The 20399-nt window shown below is 38.1% G+C and overlaps 3 protein-coding genes across 3 annotated transcripts in view; all 3 read right to left on the bottom strand.

Moving 5' to 3' along the window:
* The window catches only part of xpo4 (exportin 4), a 44377-nt gene extending 40707 nt beyond the window's left edge, over window positions 1–3670 (bottom strand). The window contains 1 exon segment of the mRNA XM_073845786.1: window positions 3581–3670. Coding sequence (XP_073701887.1) covers window positions 3581–3670 — 90 coding nt within the window.
* Window positions 3671–5241: 1571 nt separating this feature from the next.
* On the bottom strand, window positions 5242–13995 carry lats2 (large tumor suppressor kinase 2). Its single transcript, XM_073845982.1, has 6 exons — window positions 13868–13995; window positions 11988–13507; window positions 11074–11656; window positions 10789–10971; window positions 10577–10683; window positions 5242–8981 (listed from the first exon to the last, which is right to left on the bottom strand). The coding sequence occupies exons 1-6, from the start codon at window positions 13926–13928 to the stop codon at window positions 8451–8453; spliced, it is 2985 nt and encodes a 994-aa protein (XP_073702083.1). The 5' UTR covers window positions 13929–13995; the 3' UTR covers window positions 5242–8450.
* A 6027-nt stretch (window positions 13996–20022) lies between these two features.
* hcn5 (hyperpolarization activated cyclic nucleotide-gated potassium channel 5) overlaps window positions 20023–20399 on the bottom strand; it is a 5710-nt gene continuing 5333 nt past the window's right edge. Inside the window, exon 6 of the mRNA XM_073845044.1 lies at window positions 20023–20079. Within this exon, the coding sequence (XP_073701145.1) occupies window positions 20023–20079 (57 nt within the window). The remainder of the gene's footprint in view (window positions 20080–20399) is intronic.

Raw genomic sequence — 20399 nt, 5'->3', positions numbered from 1 at the left:
CCTACGGCGATGCTGTGACCGACTGGACAAACACAATGGGTATGTTTGTTTTTCAGATAACATTCTCTTCTGCAGTTAATTTCGGGTCTTAACACATTCAGCTTCACACAAATACGGAAGATACTTCTTTAAAGGTGGACTGATCCCTTGCAGGCAAAAGACAATAGCAGAGTCATCCCTAAAAGTGCTGACAGACACATGTGCGCTCATCCCAAAGCCTCTTTATATTATTTATCAACACAATGTCAGTTAATTACGTAATGAAGTACGATCATTAGAAGCTACTGAACCATTAAAGAAAACATTCAGCAAAATGATATGTGACCCTAAACCACATAACTAGTCCAAAGCAGCACGGGTAAATTTGTAGCATTTTAATTGTACATTGCTAAGAAATTGTGATTTTTTTCGCACCCTCAGATTCCAGATTTTTAACTAGTTCCATCTAGGCCAAATATTGTCCTATTCAGCCTTTAGATTACGTATAAATCTCAATTTCGAAAAACATCCAGGGTCACATATGGTCATGAAGCTGGAGAAATATTCAATATTTTTATTTGATGTTTTGCAAATAACATGCCTAATATGACTGTCACTTCTCTCACATATACCTGAAAATGGATTTTATCCATCGTAAATCTTGTCTGTTGACCATCTTGATAATACATCCTCACTTACTAGCAGAGTGAAATCAATTAATCCATTAAAAACTGATTTTAAATCACGATAAAGACTGTAGTGATACTAAACTGTAATAATACATCTACTAACTAGCAACCTTTAGTGATTAGTCTGCATAAGCACAACTGCAGTGAGATCAGTGAGTCTGGCTGATGATCGGGGAACTACAACAACAAATCAATACCTGATCTCCACTGTTACAGTCTGACCCTTCTGCTTGCTGAAAAATAACCATTACAAAACCTAGAGCCTTCTAACTTCATAACTACTCATCTACTCAGTGCTGGACCAATCAGGATTCAAAATAGATGACTGATGAAAAAAGGGATCAAAAGATGAGATGATCAAAGAAACACAAGGTTATAAAAAAAAAAAAAAATAATAATAATAATAATACCGGGACCTTTAAATTCTTTACTGCCTTATTAGATTGAATCTAATGGCAGCCAAATTGTTTATAATATTTTGAGTGATTTTATAAAAAAATAAAATATCATGGCACTAAACCTAAATTATACACACCCAGCTTCTTATAATCCCAAATGAATCCAATACCGAGGGCATTAATTTATACTTTACAAAATGCAATCCTTCCAGTTATATCAAATGATTATTAATATACAGTCAAACTAAAATTTATTCAGACATCAGATTTAATTTTTGATATTATTTACTAGTGGGTGCAGGACGTTATAGTTCATTTATGTAAGTGAAGACAGCAAAATAAAGTAAACTGTGATATATTATACCCAAAGATTGTTCATACAGTGGACTACCAGTAAAATTGATAAAAATTTGGGACCTGACCATGTTTTGCTTAAGTGTTTTTTCTTTAAATCCTAATGCAACCTTTTTACACCACAGACTGAACAAAATTAAGCACTGCTTAGTAATTGGTCAACAAAGTATTGATAGTTGTGTAAATATTGTCATACTAACAGCTGTCTCAATTATCATTTGTACTGACATGGTTTAACTCTGAGTTCTTGTCATATTTTATTACCATTTTCTAAACTATAGTGAATAAATTGTGATAATGTCAGAAATGTTGAAGGTGTCTAAATAAATTGTGGTTGTATATTGACACAACTGTATATTGACACACTGAGTCCGAAATTCTCATCCAAAATTTTCACACGTTAAAAAAAAAAAAAAAAAAAAAAAAGACCTCATGTTGTATCAGTCACATTTACACACTGCCTCTGAAACGATTATACGTCATAGAAAAATTCGGAATAAGGCTTGATTTTCTGCATTCTCACATCCGTAGCAAGCATTTTAATAAGAAAAGATGACGTATACGAAAAAAAAAACGTATACAAAAATTTCAGACTAAGTGTGCAATGATTTTTTTTTTTTAAATAAATGAACAATTATTAATCCAGGATTAATTGAATTGCTCAAATGTGACAGTAAAGTTTCTAATTCACTACAGTTTCTATTTAAACTTTATCAAAACAATATTTTCAAAAAATGTAGCACATTTTCCACCAAAATATTAGGCAGCACAGCTGGCTTCAACATTGATAAGAAGTAATGTTTTTTAATAACCAAAACCAGCATATTAGTATGATTTCTGAAAGATCATGGCACTGAGAACTGGATCATGACTACTGAAAATTTTGCAATCACAGAAATAAATTACATTTTATAATATATTTAAACTGAAAAAGCAGTTATTTTAAAATGTAATAATATTTCACAATATTACTATATTTACTGTATTCTTTAAAATGCAATAAATGCAGCCTTGGAGTGCAAAAAAAATGTATGTTTTTGTATACAAAAACCTCTAGTATTAAAATTATTATTAAAACAGTATGAAAATTATTTTTAGGAAGACAGCAGTTTGAGATTATTGGCATTATACGCAATTTACACACATGAATGTTGTTCCTTGTGAATTTATAACGCAATTGATATCAATATTTATTTATTATCAACAATGCATGTCATACACTTGCATTAAATTGACCGCTATTCTATAATATCAGCATGTTTTTAAAACACCACTAAAATCAGCTCAAACCGGCTACAATACCACTAAATGTTTTTATTTGTGAAGTTAAGAACTAAACACTTGGCTAAAAGCTTCACAGACTATTAGAGGCAAGCTAATTCAACAAATAAAAACACTGAGCTGAAAATTAAAAAAGGACATTTTCACTCTTTAGTTTGGAACAACTATAAAAAGAGCAATGAGATTTTACCAATCCGGTAAGTTTACACAACCACACACAACACTCAATTCATATAATTCTGTCCGTATGATGCCCAGAAATGCTGTCTAGACAGGTACCTAGGCTGAGAGACAATACTAACGAATTGCACAGGCCACCATCTAACTGCACATGTCCTGCTCTCAACTTTCAGCTAGCCCACTATGTAGCTAGTCAACTCTTATAACGGCATAAAATGAAAGACTGGGTTTTATTATGAGATAAATAAGAAGCTAAAAGTTTCTCTTTTGCCTCAAGTCTTGCTAAACATGTGCTTGGGCAAACATGCGGCTGAATCAACAGCGTGTGTAACTACAGCAGCTGATGGAGAAACTCCAGCAGACACACTTCAACTCATTCTGCGCGCTTTTACAAGGCTGGAGGATCAAACTAGGCCTCTGAGAGACAACACCTGCGCTCACAGCGATCATTAGAAGCACTGACTGTGTCACCGGAGCGGTGCTATTAGGCGGAGGTGATGAAGATGGTGATGAAGGTGATGGTGGCTGCGCTGGGCTTTTGCGGGATGGAGTGAGTCGAGCACTGCGCCACGCACAGCTCCGCGTTTATCGAGACTTTCCCCGCTAAACGCCGAGCCCCGAGACCCCCTCAGAGTGAACCCCCCACACAGAGCTAACAGCACACTGACAGAGATGTGAAAACGGCGGCGAAATGCTCACCATTAAAACTTTGGCAGCGCTTTCCAGCTGTGAAATCACTTCTGGTGCACCGACCGCCGCCATCATGGTCGTTCTTCAGTGACGCGCCATGCACTGCATTGTGGGATTAAGCAGCACTTCGGGCTAGTGAGTTCACAGGCACTTTTTGGGAGGCAGCTCTGATGCCCCGTAAAGAAAATGTTAATTTATGATATTGCACTATTGTGATGTTAGGTAAAACCTAACTTTTTGTTTTTGAATGAATTTCTATGTGTTTGTGTACATTTGAAAGAATTTGATGTAGACACACTTTAATTTTTAGACAGCACTGTCAATTTCTGCTATTTTTAACTCAACAACCAAGTTATTTCCAAAACAAAAGTCAAAATTGATAATAAAATAAATATATTTTTACTATTAGGCGGTTGTGGATAGGTAATGATAATGCATAATTTATTTGCATTTGTACTTTGTAAATTTAATGCAACAATACCTTGGAATATGCATTTTTATTATTACCAGTAAAAAGTTTTTGAAGTTAGATTTTTAATGTTTTTAGGTCTCTTCTGCTCACCAGGCACACATTTATTTGATCCAAAGTACAGCAAAGACAGTAAAATGTTGAAATATTTTTACTATTTAAAACAACTGTTTTCTATTTGAATATATTTTTTCAGATTTCTAAATTTTCAGCACCATTACTCCAGTCTTCAGTGTCACATGATCCTTCAGAAATCATTCTAATATGCTGATTTGCTGTTCAACAAACATTTATTATTAGTAGTAGTAATATTTGAAACGGTTACGAGTACATTTTTTCAGGATTATTTGATAAATAGCTGAATTTTTAGCAGTAACATGATCATTCAGAAATCATTCTAATATTCTGATTTGCTGCTCAAAAAACATTTATTATTATTATTATGTTGAAAACAGCTGAGTAGAATTATTTCAGGTTTCTTTGATTAACAGAAAGTTCAGAAGATCAGCAATTATTTGAAATAAAAAGCTCAGCTGTTTTCAACATAATAATAAGTATAAATGTTTTTTGAGAAGCAAATCAGAATATTGGAATGATTTCTGAATGATCATGTGACTGCTAAAAATTCAGCTTTGAAATCACAGGAATAAATTACATTTTAAAATATATTCAAAAAGAAAAATGTTATTTTAAATAGTCAAAATATTTCAAAATTATACTGCCTTTGCTGTACTTTAGATCAAATAAATTCAGGCTTGGTGAGCAGAAGAGACTTTTTATTGTTTCAACTGTTCAAAAACTTTTGACTGGTAGTGTATACTTTGCTCTCTCTCAAATAACTTATTTTCACAGTTTTATTAGTACATTAATAATAGACCATTTCAATTGTTCTATGCACCCAGTTTCCATATTTCAACATTTCTGGCATAGCCCTTATCTTTGAGATATCTTTACATAGCCTCTGCCAAATAAAAAAAGCTATGGCCATGTGACTTTACATCAGCCGTGTTAAAATGTTCATTCTGTGTAATCTTCGACTGCCTTTGAACTTTCAAAAGTACATTTTGGTGACAAAGTTATTGGTGGGAATAAATGGGTTAATTACCAAGATGTTCATGCTATGATGTCTTACATCATATGATCTAAGACACCCCTGCAGACACCCACTCACACCACCACTCATTCAACAATGCTCAAAACAAGAAGGTGATTTGTTTAATTTAATTTAGACATATACATTTACACATGAGGACAGTGAAAGCATTTCTTAAACATTCTCAATTCATACATACATACATGTAAAAAATGAGATATAAATCCGAATGCATACTGTCTGTAATACTGTAGACAAGGGACTTCAAAAGTTAGCTCAGAAAAGAGAAACATAAGAATAAAAGGATACAAAAAATATGTATATCTGTATAAATATATGTTCAATAGTAACAGTATTATATAATACAGTTAAAAGATTACAAACGTCAAAAAGTCCCAACCCATTCATCCATTAAAATACAAAAACATACATTAGAGGAAAAAGTCCCATCATCACACAGTTCTAAATACAGTCAAAGATTGTCAGTCAACATTTTCAAAAGTAAAACACAGAATCCATCCTAAGCACAACACACGCATTACATTCAAACCCTAAACCTGACTCCGTGAGAGATTCATAGAAAGCTCATGCTTTTTCACTGAGTGGTCCGTTCTTCACAAATATGGGGTAGCAAAACATCTGCCACACTTGCTTTCACACTCCATGGAGCTCAATCAACTTGTTTGATTGGACCAAAGGCATGATACCAGTTTGACTTGGTATATACGTTTACACTAATAAATTTGTTAAAGTTTCACTTAACTTTTAGGAGTGATCGTACTGATACAATATATAAAATTGATCATCATCGACTGTTTTTTAAAGCTCTTCCAGTCAGCGGTCGTACGGGTTGTTTGACAGTATTGACTGCAAGCACGTAACCACATGATTGTCAGTCAGCTTAATACAGAGAACATTTTGTGCAGATCTCAGAAAGACAATATTAAATGGACTTATCGCAGAAATTCTAAACAATCCTTATCACTGATCAAATGCGTTTCCATATTCATCCTGCTATGACATCCATACACATCTCCTTCAGAGTCTCAATGACAATCATTCATTCTTGCTTCTTTTTGTCTTCCTCAAGCTATCCCACCAAAAACACCCTCTATCTTCCACTCAGGACCGGCCTGAGAGCAAGAAGCGAAGGCCTTTTCCATCTTCTCCTGAAATACTGATCAGCACGTGGTACACACACCCACACATTCATTAGAAGGCACACAGTTCGTCTTACACACTGACAATCAAAACCACACTTTATACAAAAAGAGAGAGAAAGTATAAATGAAAGTATGATGATAATGATACTTTATAGTGTAATATTAATAACAATAAGCAGCATTGGGTCATGAAATTATACTGAAAATATATAATATATACTTTTAGATAGCATAATTCAGTTTTAAAGTTATAAAGGCTATTTGTTGTATTTAGAAAACTATATCATGTATTTTCTGTATTGCACATAGTCATACCATCAGATACATTTGCCTTTTCTTTCGCCACTTTTTCACCATTTCTGCCTTGGAGTATTCTTTACATTTCAGTCATAGACTGTCTTGTTTTAATACTGTGCTGTGTGATCACTTTGAAATGGTGCAGCAGCCTCGATGACTAAAACGTTTTTCCACTTGTTCTAATAAATCTGTTTCAAAGTTCACTGATGGTGACAGACAAGATCATTTCCAGTGGATCTGGATGAGCATGAACACACACAACAAAAACCACCCGTCTGACTTTTTTAAGATCTTCTTATGAAACTAAATGCAATTAAGATATTCTGGGAAACAGGAAGAGGATCAAGCAGACAGAGTTACACGATGAAAAGCATATAAAGTCTTCTGCGTAACAAGAAAAGGAAATAGCTGGAGACCCAGCTCTTGTAACTGTGTTCGGTTAAACTTGAGTTGAAACAGTTATGTTGCAGATTCGTTCACATCAGATGCACATCTTAGATACACTTAAAGCAGCAGATGAATGTAAAGCAACTATTGTGAACAGACAAGCCTTTAAACAAAAGAAATCAAGCCAGGTAAGATAAATGTTATCAGTTGAATAAAACAATACTTCGGCAACTACACTAACACACTTGCGCAAAATTAAAATGTCAATATTGCAATGTTTGTGTGGTATATTTAGTTTGAATGAATGGCAAGCTGTTTTCCAGATAGCGATTTTTTTGTGACTTTCTTTATTACCACACATTATGTATGACCTCATGGGTTGTTTAAACACTTAAAAGATGTTTATATAAAACCTTTAACTATAATGGGAGTTTTAAGATCCCATGTCCTTGAAGTGCTGGCTGTACGTAAAACATTTCGTCTCAGTATTGTGTCACGTCTGAGAGCACCGTTTGACCTGATAAGGCATGAAACATAAAATAAAGCACAACTGTGTAATATTTACAAAAAAAGCTGTGATTAGTGTATTAACTGCAAAATACCGCATGATTTTTAGACAGATTTTGCACGAAGTGACCTAATACTGTCAGTTCATAATATAGAATCTCCATGACTGTTTACAGTTTTACTTTGAACCACTTGGTGGCGCCACAAAATCTTCTAAAACATATTTTTTGTTTTAGGCAAATGAAGTGAAAATGATTGGGATCATACCATAGGAAATCTGCACATTTGGCTTCCATACTCCATGCTTTGACAGCATGTTTCTGAAATGCATTTGTATTTGCACTACGGTGGAGAATTGTAATGTTTCACACATCTCCTAATCGCAACCTGACCATAGAGACACCATCCCAAGCCCAGCTCTCTTCTGATCCCTCTCCAAGACCTCTGGTGTTTGGAATGGCTGTGTTAGCATCACCAGGCTGAGAGGGGTGAAGGAAGTGTTAAAATATGACGTAAGACTGGGATATTTTCCCCCCAGTGGAATAAAGGAATGGGGCACAGACCACACCAACCATAAGAGTAGAGTGGTTTGACTGACAAACCACAGAGCAGCAGCTACACACATCTGTTTTTGTGCTCTCATAGGAGAGTAGCCAAGTTTATCAGTCAAACCAACGTCCCCAAGAACTAAGCTGCGTATCTTGTGTATTTCCTTGGTCCCAGGTCAGAGCTTCAGTCATTTTTTGACAGGCAAAGAATACAGCATAATGCTTTTGGAGGAATAAAAATTTCACATGGAACTTTCTGCACTCCATTTCTGATGTTCTTCCATGCATTGAACCTGTACAAAAACACCCTGAAGAAAAAATAGGGTTAAAAGGAAGTGTAGGAGATGCAGCGTGTTAACTGGCGAGGTTCTCTATGGGTAAAGGCAGAGCAGCATGAGCACCCAATCCAATGTTCTCACACATAAACCGGCTCACATCCTTCCCCTTGCTCTTCCTCCTCGTGAATCTCTTCCTCCTCCAGCTCAGGCTTCAGGCTACTAGCCCCACTACTGCTGGACAGGTCTTGCGATGCCTCGGGGGGCTTGGGATAACGGAATGGGCAGCCGTTATCATCAAAAAACCTTCGGAAGGTGAACTCGTAGAAGGCATGCTCAGGGTGTTTGCCGTGAGGAGAACAGAGGGTGTCCCAAGTGCGGGTGCTGTCTCCGCTGTCGCTCCAGGCCCCTGGACCACCCTCCTCTTCCACAGGGTCGAAGTTGGATGTATCCATGGGGTGGGCAATCTTCGGTCTGTATGGAGCAGGTTGTGTGCGAAGATTGCTGGAGAAATCCATCTCGGTGAAGAATGGGTGAGCCTTTATCTCTCCGGCCCCGTTGCCTCCTAGACGCTCCTCAGCGGAGCAGCAGAGCCGGCCAATGATGTCAACTGCCTCTGGGCTCAGTTTTACTTGTGGAGGCACTTGCAGAGTGTTCTCCCAGTTTATCACCTGTGGAGGTGATGACAACAACATTAATAATGCTTTCTGTTTTCAAAATTCCATACAGTCGAAGTCAGAAGTTTACACCTTGCAGAATCTGCAAAGTGTTAAAAATTTTTTTTTACCAAAATAAGAGGGATCATACAAAACGCATGTTTTTTTTATTTAGTACTGACCTGAATAAGATATTTACATATAGAAAATAATAGTTGAATTTATAAAAATGACCCAGTTCAACAGCTTACATACGCATGATTCTTAATTCTGTGTTACCTGAATGATCCACAGATGTGTTTTTTTGTTTAGTGATAGTTGTTCATGAGTCCCTTGTTTGTCTTGAACAGCTGTAAACGCTGTTCTTCAGAAAAATCCTTCAGGTCCCACAAATTATTTGGTTTTTCAGCATTTTTGTGTATTTGAACCCTTTACAACAATAACTAAGATGTTGAGATCCATCTTTTCACACTAAGGACAACTTAGGGACTCTTTTACAGAAGCAACTATTACAGAAGGTTCAAACGATCACTGATGCTTCAGAAGGAAAAACAATGCATCAAACTTTTTGAAGATCAGAGTAAATTTAACTTATTTTGTCTTATGGGAAACATGTAAGTATCTTTTGTAGCTTCTGAAGGGCAGTACTAAATGAATAAAATATCATATTTAGGCAAAATAAGAAAAATGTACTCCATTATGTTAAAAAGTTTACACCCCTCGCTCTTAATGCATTGTTTTTCCTTCTGGAGCATTAGTGAGCATTTGAACATTCTGTAATAGTTGCATTTGAGTCTCTCAGTTGTCCTCAGTGTGAAATGATGGATCTTAAAATCATGCAGTAATTGTTGGAAAGGGTTCAAATGCACAAAAATGTTAAACCCAAGGAATTTGTGGGACCGGAAGGATTTTTCTGAAGAACAGCAGGCAGTTTAACTGTTCAGGACAAACAAGGGACTCATAAACAACTATCACTAAACTAAAAAAAACACTGCTGTGGATCATTCAGGTAACAACACAGTATTAAGAATCAAGCGTATGTAAACTTGAACAGGGTCATTTTTATAAATTCAACTATTATTTTCCCTTGTGCACTATATGTAAATGTATTTTATTTTATGTGAAATATCTTATTTGGGTCAGTACTAAATAAAAAATAACATGCATTTTGTATGATTATTTCAGTAAAATAATTAACATTTTGCAGATTCTGCAAGGTACTCTTGTAAATTTTTGACTTCAACTGTACATCCCAAACATCCTAAAGACAACCTTTCTACTTTACTTCAACCATATAAGCACAACTCCATTCCTTGTCACAATTCCATAAAACACAAACAATTATAACTCCACCTAAAGACAACATGTCTTGTCTGTTTACATCAGGAATGTCCGATTCTTCTCCTGGAGGGCCACTATCCTACAGAGTTCAGCTCCAACTCTACTTATGCACATGAACCAACTAATCAAGGTCTTTAGGATTACTAGAAACCTTCAGGCAAGAACTAAACTTTGCCGGACATTGGCCCTCCAGGAGCAGGATTGGACACATTGGTTTACCTCCACCCAACAAACTAAGAAACCTAAGAAAATGCGTGCAAAGATCTTACCTTAAGCTGGGTCTCCGTTGGGGTTGGAGCCAGGAAGGGTGGCTGGCCAACCAGCATCTCAAAAAGGATTACGCCAACACTCCACCAATCACACAGCTGTGTGTATCCTGCACATTGAAAAATATCACACTTAACAGGAGAAGGAATCTATAAACACTGGTACTTCTTAGTGACCTCCTTGTTCTTCCAGGTGGCATTGTGCAAGGTCTTACCTTTCCGCAGAAGCACCTCAGGGGCGATGTAGTTAGGAGTGCCCACCAGAGAGTGTGCCAGGCAACGTTGGTGTTGTCGAGTTGCCCGCTGCTCAAAAGTCATCAGCCGATCACCACAACGGCAGTTAGACACATCATCCCAAAAGTCACTCGGCTCCATGCTATCTTGCCGAATATGGTTCCCTATTCAAGCAGTGCAGAGAGAGAAAGTAAACACAACAAATTATTTTAAATTTGTAAACACTGCAACAGTATTTAGTATCACCTTTTCTTCATGTCAATTACCTTTTTGGTAATACTTTGAGTTGTGAGTCCAACGGAACCCAGTACACAGACCAAAGTCAGTCAGTTTGATGTGACCGTCCAGGTCAATGAGGATGTTGTCCGGCTTGATATCTCTGTGGATGAAGCCCATCTTATGCACGCTCTCAATGGCCAGTGTTAGTTCTGCCACATAGAACCTGGCTAAGGGCTCTGGAAAAACCCCCATACGGATCAGCAAGCTCATCATATCTCCTCCAGGAATGTAATCCATGACAAAGTACAGGCTGTCTCTGTCCTGAAATGAGTAGTACAACCTGACTACCCACTCATTGTCAGCCTCCGCCAAGATGTCTCGCTCTGCTTTCACATGAGCTACTTGGTTTCGGTTCAGAACATCTTTCTTTCGTAGAGTCTTCATGGCATACAGTGCGGACGTGTCTACTTTGCGCGTAAGACACACCTCACCAAAGGCCCCGATGCCGAGCGTCTTGATTTTGACAAACATTGATTTGTCCATCTTGGCACGTCGTAGTCGGTTGTAGTTGGATTCCTTCTGGTAAAGCATCTTTCTCATCTGTTCCTGCTCTGCCTCTGAAAGGCCAGCCTGGAGGAGTTGAAGAGATAGAACAAGATGATTTGATTTCATAATTATCAAGCAATAACATCTACACTCGATATTGAACACTCAAATAACACAGGAATGGTCTAAAACAGGGATGCCCGACCCTGTTCCTGGAGATCTTCCTTGCTGCAGAGTTCAGCTCTAACTCTGATCAACCACAACTGAACCAACAAAGTAGGATCTGAAGGAGCACTTGATAATCACAGACAGGTGTGATCAGGATTGGAACTGAACTCTGCAGGAAGGTAGATCTCCAGGAACAGGGTCGGGCATCCCTAGTCTAAAACGTCAGCACCGTTCCAGCACTGGTTACCTTGGACATCTCTTGCTCCAGCTGCATCCTGCGGTTGAGTTTCTGCTGATAGGTCTTCATCACGTTCTCCACATGCTGCTCCATGTAGAACTTAAAGGCGAAGGGTGAATAACTCTTAATGCGCGACTCTCTCTTCTCTTCATCGCGGGCGTTTTTTCGCACAGGCACAGGTGAGGTTTGAATCTGCTTCTTATCCTTCACTGCCTTGCTTGGCTTTACTTTGTCTTTGGAGACAGGTTCTTCTTGCTTTCCTACTGAGGCACTCTGGACAGTTCTACTTGTAGCATTGACATCTTGGAGTCCACCCATGGCTCCATTCTCCATGGAAGCAGGCTCAGTTCCAGGTCCAGATCCAGGCAGAAGCAGTGTTTTGGGATAGGGCGGAGGCGGACAGCGGTGTTCTTGATTGGGTTCCAGGGTAAAAGTCTCATCTGGCATGTATCCATGAGACTCTGGTGCTTCCTGGGCTTGTGCACTCAGCCAGCCTGGATGGCATGGTCCCACTGCAGTCTTCGGCTCAGGCCTCATGACCCGTATACTCTTAACAGGTGGCTGGATTGGTGGAGAGGTCACTGCAGTTATTGTGTTAGGCGGACCCAAAGATGCATCCTGCTTGCCAGCGACATTAGCTGCAGGAGGCAATGCCTGCCTCACAGTCACCTTCTGGTGGTTGTTGAAAGAGTTGGTCCTACTGGGGACTCGTACCTCCCCTCTAAAGGGCCCTTGTGGCTGCCTGGCTGGAGGTGTCCCCTCAGGAACTTGGGCTCCTGGCCAATGATGCTCATAGAGGTCAAGGTTCAGACTGGCCCTGGAAGGAGTGAGCAGACCTTGAGGAACATCGGAAAACTCACCACCCATAGCTCCAGGGGAGCGCTGCATCATGTGAACCTGGTGTGAGGTGGGGCTGGCTTGGCGTGGGTGCGAATGGGGCGGAAGATATAAGTTGGGAGGGTAGCCACCAGCGTTTTGGCCCATTGCTCCTTTGCCTGGCATATTAACATAATTTTCGGATGTTAGCGGGGTCATCTTGTTCTGGAAGGAAGCACTTCGTTTTACCCCGTAGCTAGGGGCTTCTATCATATGAGACCTGTAGTCATAATGAGTGCCAGGACCTCCCGTGGGCTGAGGCTGGATTTGCATGGGTGGTCCAGGCACACTGTAGCCCATCATGGCCTGGTCCATCCCACCTGGGTATCCTTTTTGCTGGGCTGGACCAGGGGTGTACATAGGGTTCCCAGAATTGGTTTGGGGAGCCATGCTTGTGGAGTAAGCACCCATACTTGCGGGACGACCCATTGGGTTTCCCATGTTAGGACCCTGTGAGGTGTTGGCAGGTGGCGGCGGCATGTAGTTCATGACAGGTGGTCCACCCATGTATGCACGAGCCATCTCACCCTCAGCCCCATAACCAGCTCCCTCATACAGTGGTGCTCCCATTTGGTGATAAGGTGGCATTGCACCATCTCCAGTCCCCTCCATTGCTCCTCTGTGGTCCATTAAATTTGGCATGCCAGTTTTTCCTGCAGGGAATTAAAAGAGGGTCATTTTGAGTTTAAAGAATGCATCATTTATAAAATGAATATGTGATCCTGGACCACAAAAGCAGTCTTAAATAGCAGGTATATAATGGGCAATAGCCAAAAATACATTTTTATGGGTCAAAATTTATTAGGATATTAAGTAAAGATCATGTTCCATTAAGATATTTTTTCTTTGTTTTTGATTAGTAATATGCATTGCTAAGAACTTAATTTGAACATTTTTATAGGAGATTTTCTAAATATTTAAAAAAAAAATTAGCACCCTCACATTCCAGATTTTTAAAACAGCTAAAGATCTAAAAACATGACCCAAATACGTTTTTAAAAGTGTGCACATACCTGGGGAAGTCTGTTTGATGACACGTACAATCTGCTCATTGTGAGGGTCCAGGTAACCCATTTTGCTAATGTATTCCAATGCTGCCTCAATGTTACGGCTGCCAGTCTGTTTTAGGGCACGGACTGCCATTTCCTGTTTCAAAAATTCAAGAAAAGAGAACTATCAGAACACAAGCAAAGCATGCATTGGTTTTCACAATGCATTTCCTGTCATTATGCACAAATGAGGCACAACTCTTATAAGGTTTTTAAATAGATACTTGAGATTCGATACTACTTAGAACTTTTAGACCTGTAGGCATGGCATTGTTTGTTATAATCACAGAGATCAATTTGAATTAAATCACTGTGTGAAGCAAAGTAACGCTGCTGAGGCCATGACCGCCACTAAATTCACACAACAGATGTAGGACAAGCAGCAAGGTCAGATTTTTTTCTTTAACATCTGCTACTTGCAGAGAAATTCATGACTCATTAAGAGACTGTAGAGACATTTCTTTACATGTATTACTTAAAGTCAGACTTCCTTCATGTAAAAGGCAAAGCTCTAGTTAAATTTAGTTTACATTCTTGAGCAAAAGGAATGTATGTAGCTTGACAAACATTTTAATCGAAATTGTTGGCGCAATAGTTTTGGAATTTGTGTTGGTTATGGAAAATGACTTTCATGCACCTCAGTTATTTAGATAAACACATATTACACAAGCACATGCATGTAAATATGCATGTAATATATCAACCCATACATACACACATCAGATAGTTGTTAAAATAACATTCCCTGCAGCTGCTTCCTCTGCAAGTTAGCACAAGCTCCTTCCTGTGCCAGCCCACAAGTGCACTATGACCAGGGCTTGGCACATTTGACCACACATCTCTCTGTGAGACCCTTGAAATGATTCATAGATTTGCAGGTAATACTTAATTTGAATTTTTGTAACATGTTTTGTTGCTTGGAATTTAGTATAATTATAAAAATTTGGACAAATTTATTTATTTCTTCCCAACTTGAATCTTTACACATGATAACCCACCATGCAACAACTCTGTTTATCTGTAGAGACCTATAGTTTCCCTTTTGGCGATCCAAAATAAAAGAACTCAGACATCTACAGTCTTCTGTGAGCAGACCCACACCTATATGAGGAAATCCCCTTGAATGGCATATGACCTCATTCAGAAGACATTCTGCCCAAACCAAATTCTACAGCACCACAGCAAGCTGTGTTACACTGCCTCTGGTGGTCAAACATAATACTGCACCAAGCATGCCATGGAAAATAGAAAAAAGGAGAATAAGTGGCTAATTCAGCACATACTTCTGTTTATGTCCTTTATGCATTCAAAGAACAGCAAGTAGATAAATATTATGAAACTATGCCAAAGCTGATAAAGAGTTTTTCAGAGTTTTGGTTAGATGGCACTGACAGATTAAAAATCAATGGGCATAAACAAGCAGCTATATAACCCGTGGGCACACTCGGTCTCAGTACGCAGTGCCACATCCACACGCATTCTACACATTCTCTGAGTAGTTTAGATTACTCTGTGTATTGCCATCAGTTTGTCTAAATGCTTATTTACACAGTCGGTACTGTACAAAACACACAGGAAATACTCCACAGGAACACACGCTGTTTGTCTGTGATCGCTGCTCTCAGAAGTGCCATGGCTTTCTGTTGCATTCCATCACTGTCCGCTCCAAGGGTGTGTGCCTTCTCGTCCCCCTTGGTGATTTAAAGGCGCCACTCTCTCTTTCCCTCTTTAAAATGCACACACACAACAATCCAACATGGACTTCAGTCTGGTTTCGGGAAGGGCTGGGTCTGGTTTGGCCCCAGGTCAGAGTTTCAGCCCTGACCTCCACTGTCATGGCGACAGATGTTCAGGACATTCCACGAGCCAGGAAGCGAGAATTCCAGCTATGTGGAAATCTATGCTTCAATCTCGTTTAAAATTGTCCCTCCTTCTCCTCCTCGCTTTATTTTTGAGATCATTCTGTTCCAATGTGCCTTAAGCGTTCATTTGGTCAGTCCCAAAATATCTCGTTTGTATTTACACCCTTGTCATGACCACAAGCCTCAATGCTACACTAGACATTCAATTTCTGACTGTGGCGTCGGTATGTACCCACACAAAAACACAAACATTTATTTTTTCTTCTTTTTCCCAAACTCGTACTTCAAAAAGTAAACAATATATATTGTTCTTGAATAAAGTGACATAATCCACCACTATTCATTTTTAAGAGATTCCACTTTGACCCAAATTCTGAAACACATTCCACCATTGAACATAGTAATGAAAGCCATATGGAGGACTCTGAGATATAGGACCAAGTGGGCATCATCATCAGTGGACGGAAAGGTGGAACATCATACATAATGTAGTAAAATAGCTGAAACAGCAACTAAAACAGCCAAGCATAGCACTTGCAATGCCAAAGTCATGAGTTCAAAACATTTTTTTTTAAAGAAATGCTCACTAAGGCAGTATAACACAGTATAACAGTAATATTGTGAAATATTATTTAAATAACCTTTTCTTAAAAAAAAAAAAAAAAAAAAAATTATTCCTGATGGCAAAGCTGAAATTTCAGCTACCATTATTCTAATCTTCACATTATTTTAATATGCAAAAGCATACTGCTCAATATTTTAATACATTTATGATACATGATACTTTCCCTGGCAACGGGGACTTGGGGCAAAAATGCTACCAAATAGGACAAAAATGCCCTTGCACAAATAAATCTATTACGTCTGTTGCTAAAAAAGTGAAAATTAATGGAAAGTGTTGATTGCAGCATTAAAAATGGGCCACATTTTTTACTCATTATTACAGTGTTGCGCATTATAACTAATCACACACTATTCTGTTGAGCTTAGGAATGCAACGGCCAATCAGAGGCGTTCAGATGAGTCATTGCTGAAACTCAGTTTTGTTGAGTGCGCGCCCGCAGACTAACTTCTGGACTCTCGCGAATTCTCTCATCATAAACAAAGCGCAGATGTACGTACAATGCAAGTAAGCCATTCATTTCACAGTGTAAACAGCTTCAGTGATTATAACAATAGTTTTGTTTTTTGAGTGCTTAAACTGAGTGATAATGTTCTTTTCATAATTTATTTTGTGTTTGATTAACCGCGGAAATGAAAACATTATAATTAGCAACTCACATGTTTTTATTAAATTGTGGTCAATGTTAAATACAAATTCAGTTCTATGAAAAATATTTTATTAGCCTACATGACGCCCATATATGGAAGCACATTTCCGCCACTGAATAAAAATGTTAAAAAAGGTAACTGCAACTTTATCTCATAATTCAGACTTTTTTGCAAGTTTACATCTCAAAATTCAATTTTTTTTTAAATTGTGATACAAACTCACTATTCTGAAAAATGAAGTCAGTGAGAATTGTGTAATATAAATTCACATATGCGAGTCAAAATTGCAGGTTATAAACTCACAATTCTGAGAATGGCGAGTTTATATCTCACAATTTTGACTTTTTCACAGTTCTGACTTTCTAACATAAATTGTGAGATATAAACAATTGCGAATTAAGTAAGGATTGCAAGATATAAACAATTCTGAGAAATAAAGTCATAATTGTGAGTTTATCTCTCAATTTTGACCTTTTTATTGAGTTTTCTTTTTAATCTTTTTAATTTTGACCTCGCAATTCTTACTTTATAAAATGCAATTGTGAGTTATTAAATCAGAACAATTGTGAGAAATAAAGTTGCAATCCTGAGGAATAAAGTCAAAATTCTGAGAAATAAACTTAATAATGTTCATGAGTTTGTCTCAATTTTGACTTTTTCACAGTTCTGACTTTCTAACATGAATTGTGAGATATAAACAATTGCGAATTATAAAGTAAGGATTACAAGATAAAAACAATTGTGAGAAATAAACTCGCAGTTCTGAGAAATAAAGTCAAAATTGCAAGATATAATACCACAATTCTGAGAAATAAGGTTGCGATTATGAGATTCTCAATTTTGACTTTCTCACAATTGCGAGTTTATATCTTACAATTCTTACTTTATAACATGCAATTGCGAGTTAAGTCACAATTGTGAGATATAAACTCACCACAACTGCGAGTTATTAAGTAAGGATTGCAAGATATAAACAATTCTGAGAAATAAACTCGAAAGTTGCAATTTTGAGAAATAAAGTAAAAATTGCAAGATATAAACTCACAGTTCTAAGGAATTAAGTCAGAATTGCGAGTTCATATCTCACAATTTTTTTTTTTTTTTGAGAAAGTCAGTCAGAATTGTAAGATTAAAGTCACATTACCCTTTATTTTTTTTATTCATTGGCGGAAACAGGCTTCCATACCCATATCTTGTACATATAAAAGAGGGGTTAATGATGTTTGTAGTTAATAGATTAGGCTGCTTTTAGCCTTACCCTGGAGTTGGTTCACCCTCTGCCTATTCATAAATGTATCTGTCCTTTAGGATTGCTTCCTATGAACTAGGTACAGAATCTCCATACATACAACTTTAAGAAAATTTAACAAAATCTAAATCAACATGAAATCAAAGTTGGCTCCATTTACTTTCTTAATACACACTGTTACTTGTCTGTCAATATTTTATTGGTGTGTAATATTTAAAGATTTTTTTCAAATGTCTTGTCCCTCATCCCTTTTACTTTTCATCTCCTTCCTACCAACCACTGCTACACATTGCCCACCTTCAGTGATTTAATCAATTCCTGAAGAGAAAAATCAAGCCCTGTCTTATATCAGTTCTTGTTAAATATTCTGTTCCACTCAGAAACTTCACATAACAAAACTCAAATGGTTTAAGGATGGCTGTAACATAAAAATGCTACACTGCACAGCAGTGACCAGTTGTGGTTTGAGATCCTGGACATATTGGGTTGCGCAAGAAGGCTAATATAAACATTTAGATCATGTGCAAACGCGATATGCCAACACAGCACTACACATTTATCACACCATGTATATTCCGCAAGTACACAAGCATCACATGCATGATGTATGCAGGCAGCTTTTCATATCCTAAGCTCGAAACCACAAATCCACAACACATGTCATACTCATCTTCTTCCTACATCCCCACCCCCCCCTTTCATTCCCCAACCAAAACATTTCCTCCTTCAGAGGTGGTTATGTAACCGTCAGCCGCATTGTGTAATTTGTGAGGCGAAATCCAACTATAGCGACCAAACTAAAGCAGCTCAGGGAAGGACCAGAGGCGGCCATTTACCTTCCTGGAATGTACTGAGGGTCAGGGAGGAACACAGAGCCTAGTCAGAAGACGACGGAGAACTAAAAATATCAAGTCACACACCACAACGGAGTCATTTCATAATAACGACTATATTACTAATAAGAAAAACAAGAAGAAATGTATGCCCAGATCTTATGGGAGGTCTAGGTGCACGTGGTGTACAACACAGGAACAAGATTGAAAATCCAATGAGCCACGCTAAATCCAAAAACGGGAGAGACGTGAAGTCAGACAGAGTGAGCCACAAAACACAAACTTCATGTTTTTGTATCAACTAAATAAAAACCTTTAACCCACACGTAAAGACAAAAACTTGCAAAAGACCGGAAAAAGAGACATATTGTCTGTGCCATCCCTGCTTACTGTATTTCTGCTAGGGAAACTGTGCCACCCATTTACAAACGACCTAAGCACTTCCTCTGTGTGTACTACTGTCGAACATGCTGTCCCATGAATGCAGGGCAAAGACAAGTCAACCTATGATTGTGAAATTCTGTGAAATATTATGCTCTCAGTCCTGGAAGAAACCAAATGCCTTCTTGAGGGCAAAAATAAATCAAATGTCCCCAAATGGAAGGTTGTAACCCCAAAATGCTATTCTACTGATAAAATTAATGCAGTGTTAATATAAATAAAATTCACCACTGTACATAAACTCATACTAGTACATAAAATGGTCATTCAGACATCAGCCAGCATCAGGACCGAAAGCAAAAGATAAAACAGTCAAGAATGTATCCAGACAGCATGATCCAAATCAAGTCTGACTCCATACTATACTTCATCTGATAGCATGTTTCAGCTTCCAGAGACCTAAAAAAGCCCCATTCCAGTCTCTATTTAGCCATGTCATAAAGGCAGCTCTGCTCCCTTCAGCTAGGCCTCGTAATTCCACTGGGCCGTGGTGGATTTCTCGGTGGTGTTGTGCATGGGCTTGAGCACAGCATTCCTCACATGCCTAATGCAATCACAGGGCCGCTCTCAGAGCTGGATCTGAACATTAGTAGCAAAGCCACAACACATATTCATTAATGATCTGACAATGGGTCTGTATTAGAGAGTCTGAAACAAACTATAGGACCTTTGGTCTCCTGCATTTTTGACACAAATGAATGAACAGACTATTTTCCCCTCCTCATTTCATTTCAAACCTGTATGATTTTCTTTTTTTCAGTGGCAGGGTTATTTGAATATTATCTATACTATTATAGTATTTATTGTTATTTTAAAATTTGTGACCCTGGACCACAAAA

This window comes from Garra rufa, chromosome 8 (genome assembly GCF_049309525.1).
Source record: "Garra rufa chromosome 8, GarRuf1.0, whole genome shotgun sequence".
Taxonomy (NCBI): Eukaryota; Metazoa; Chordata; class Actinopteri; order Cypriniformes; family Cyprinidae; genus Garra; species Garra rufa.
The sequence above is the reverse complement of the archived record's forward strand: the minus strand, read 5'-3'. Positions and strand labels throughout refer to the sequence as shown.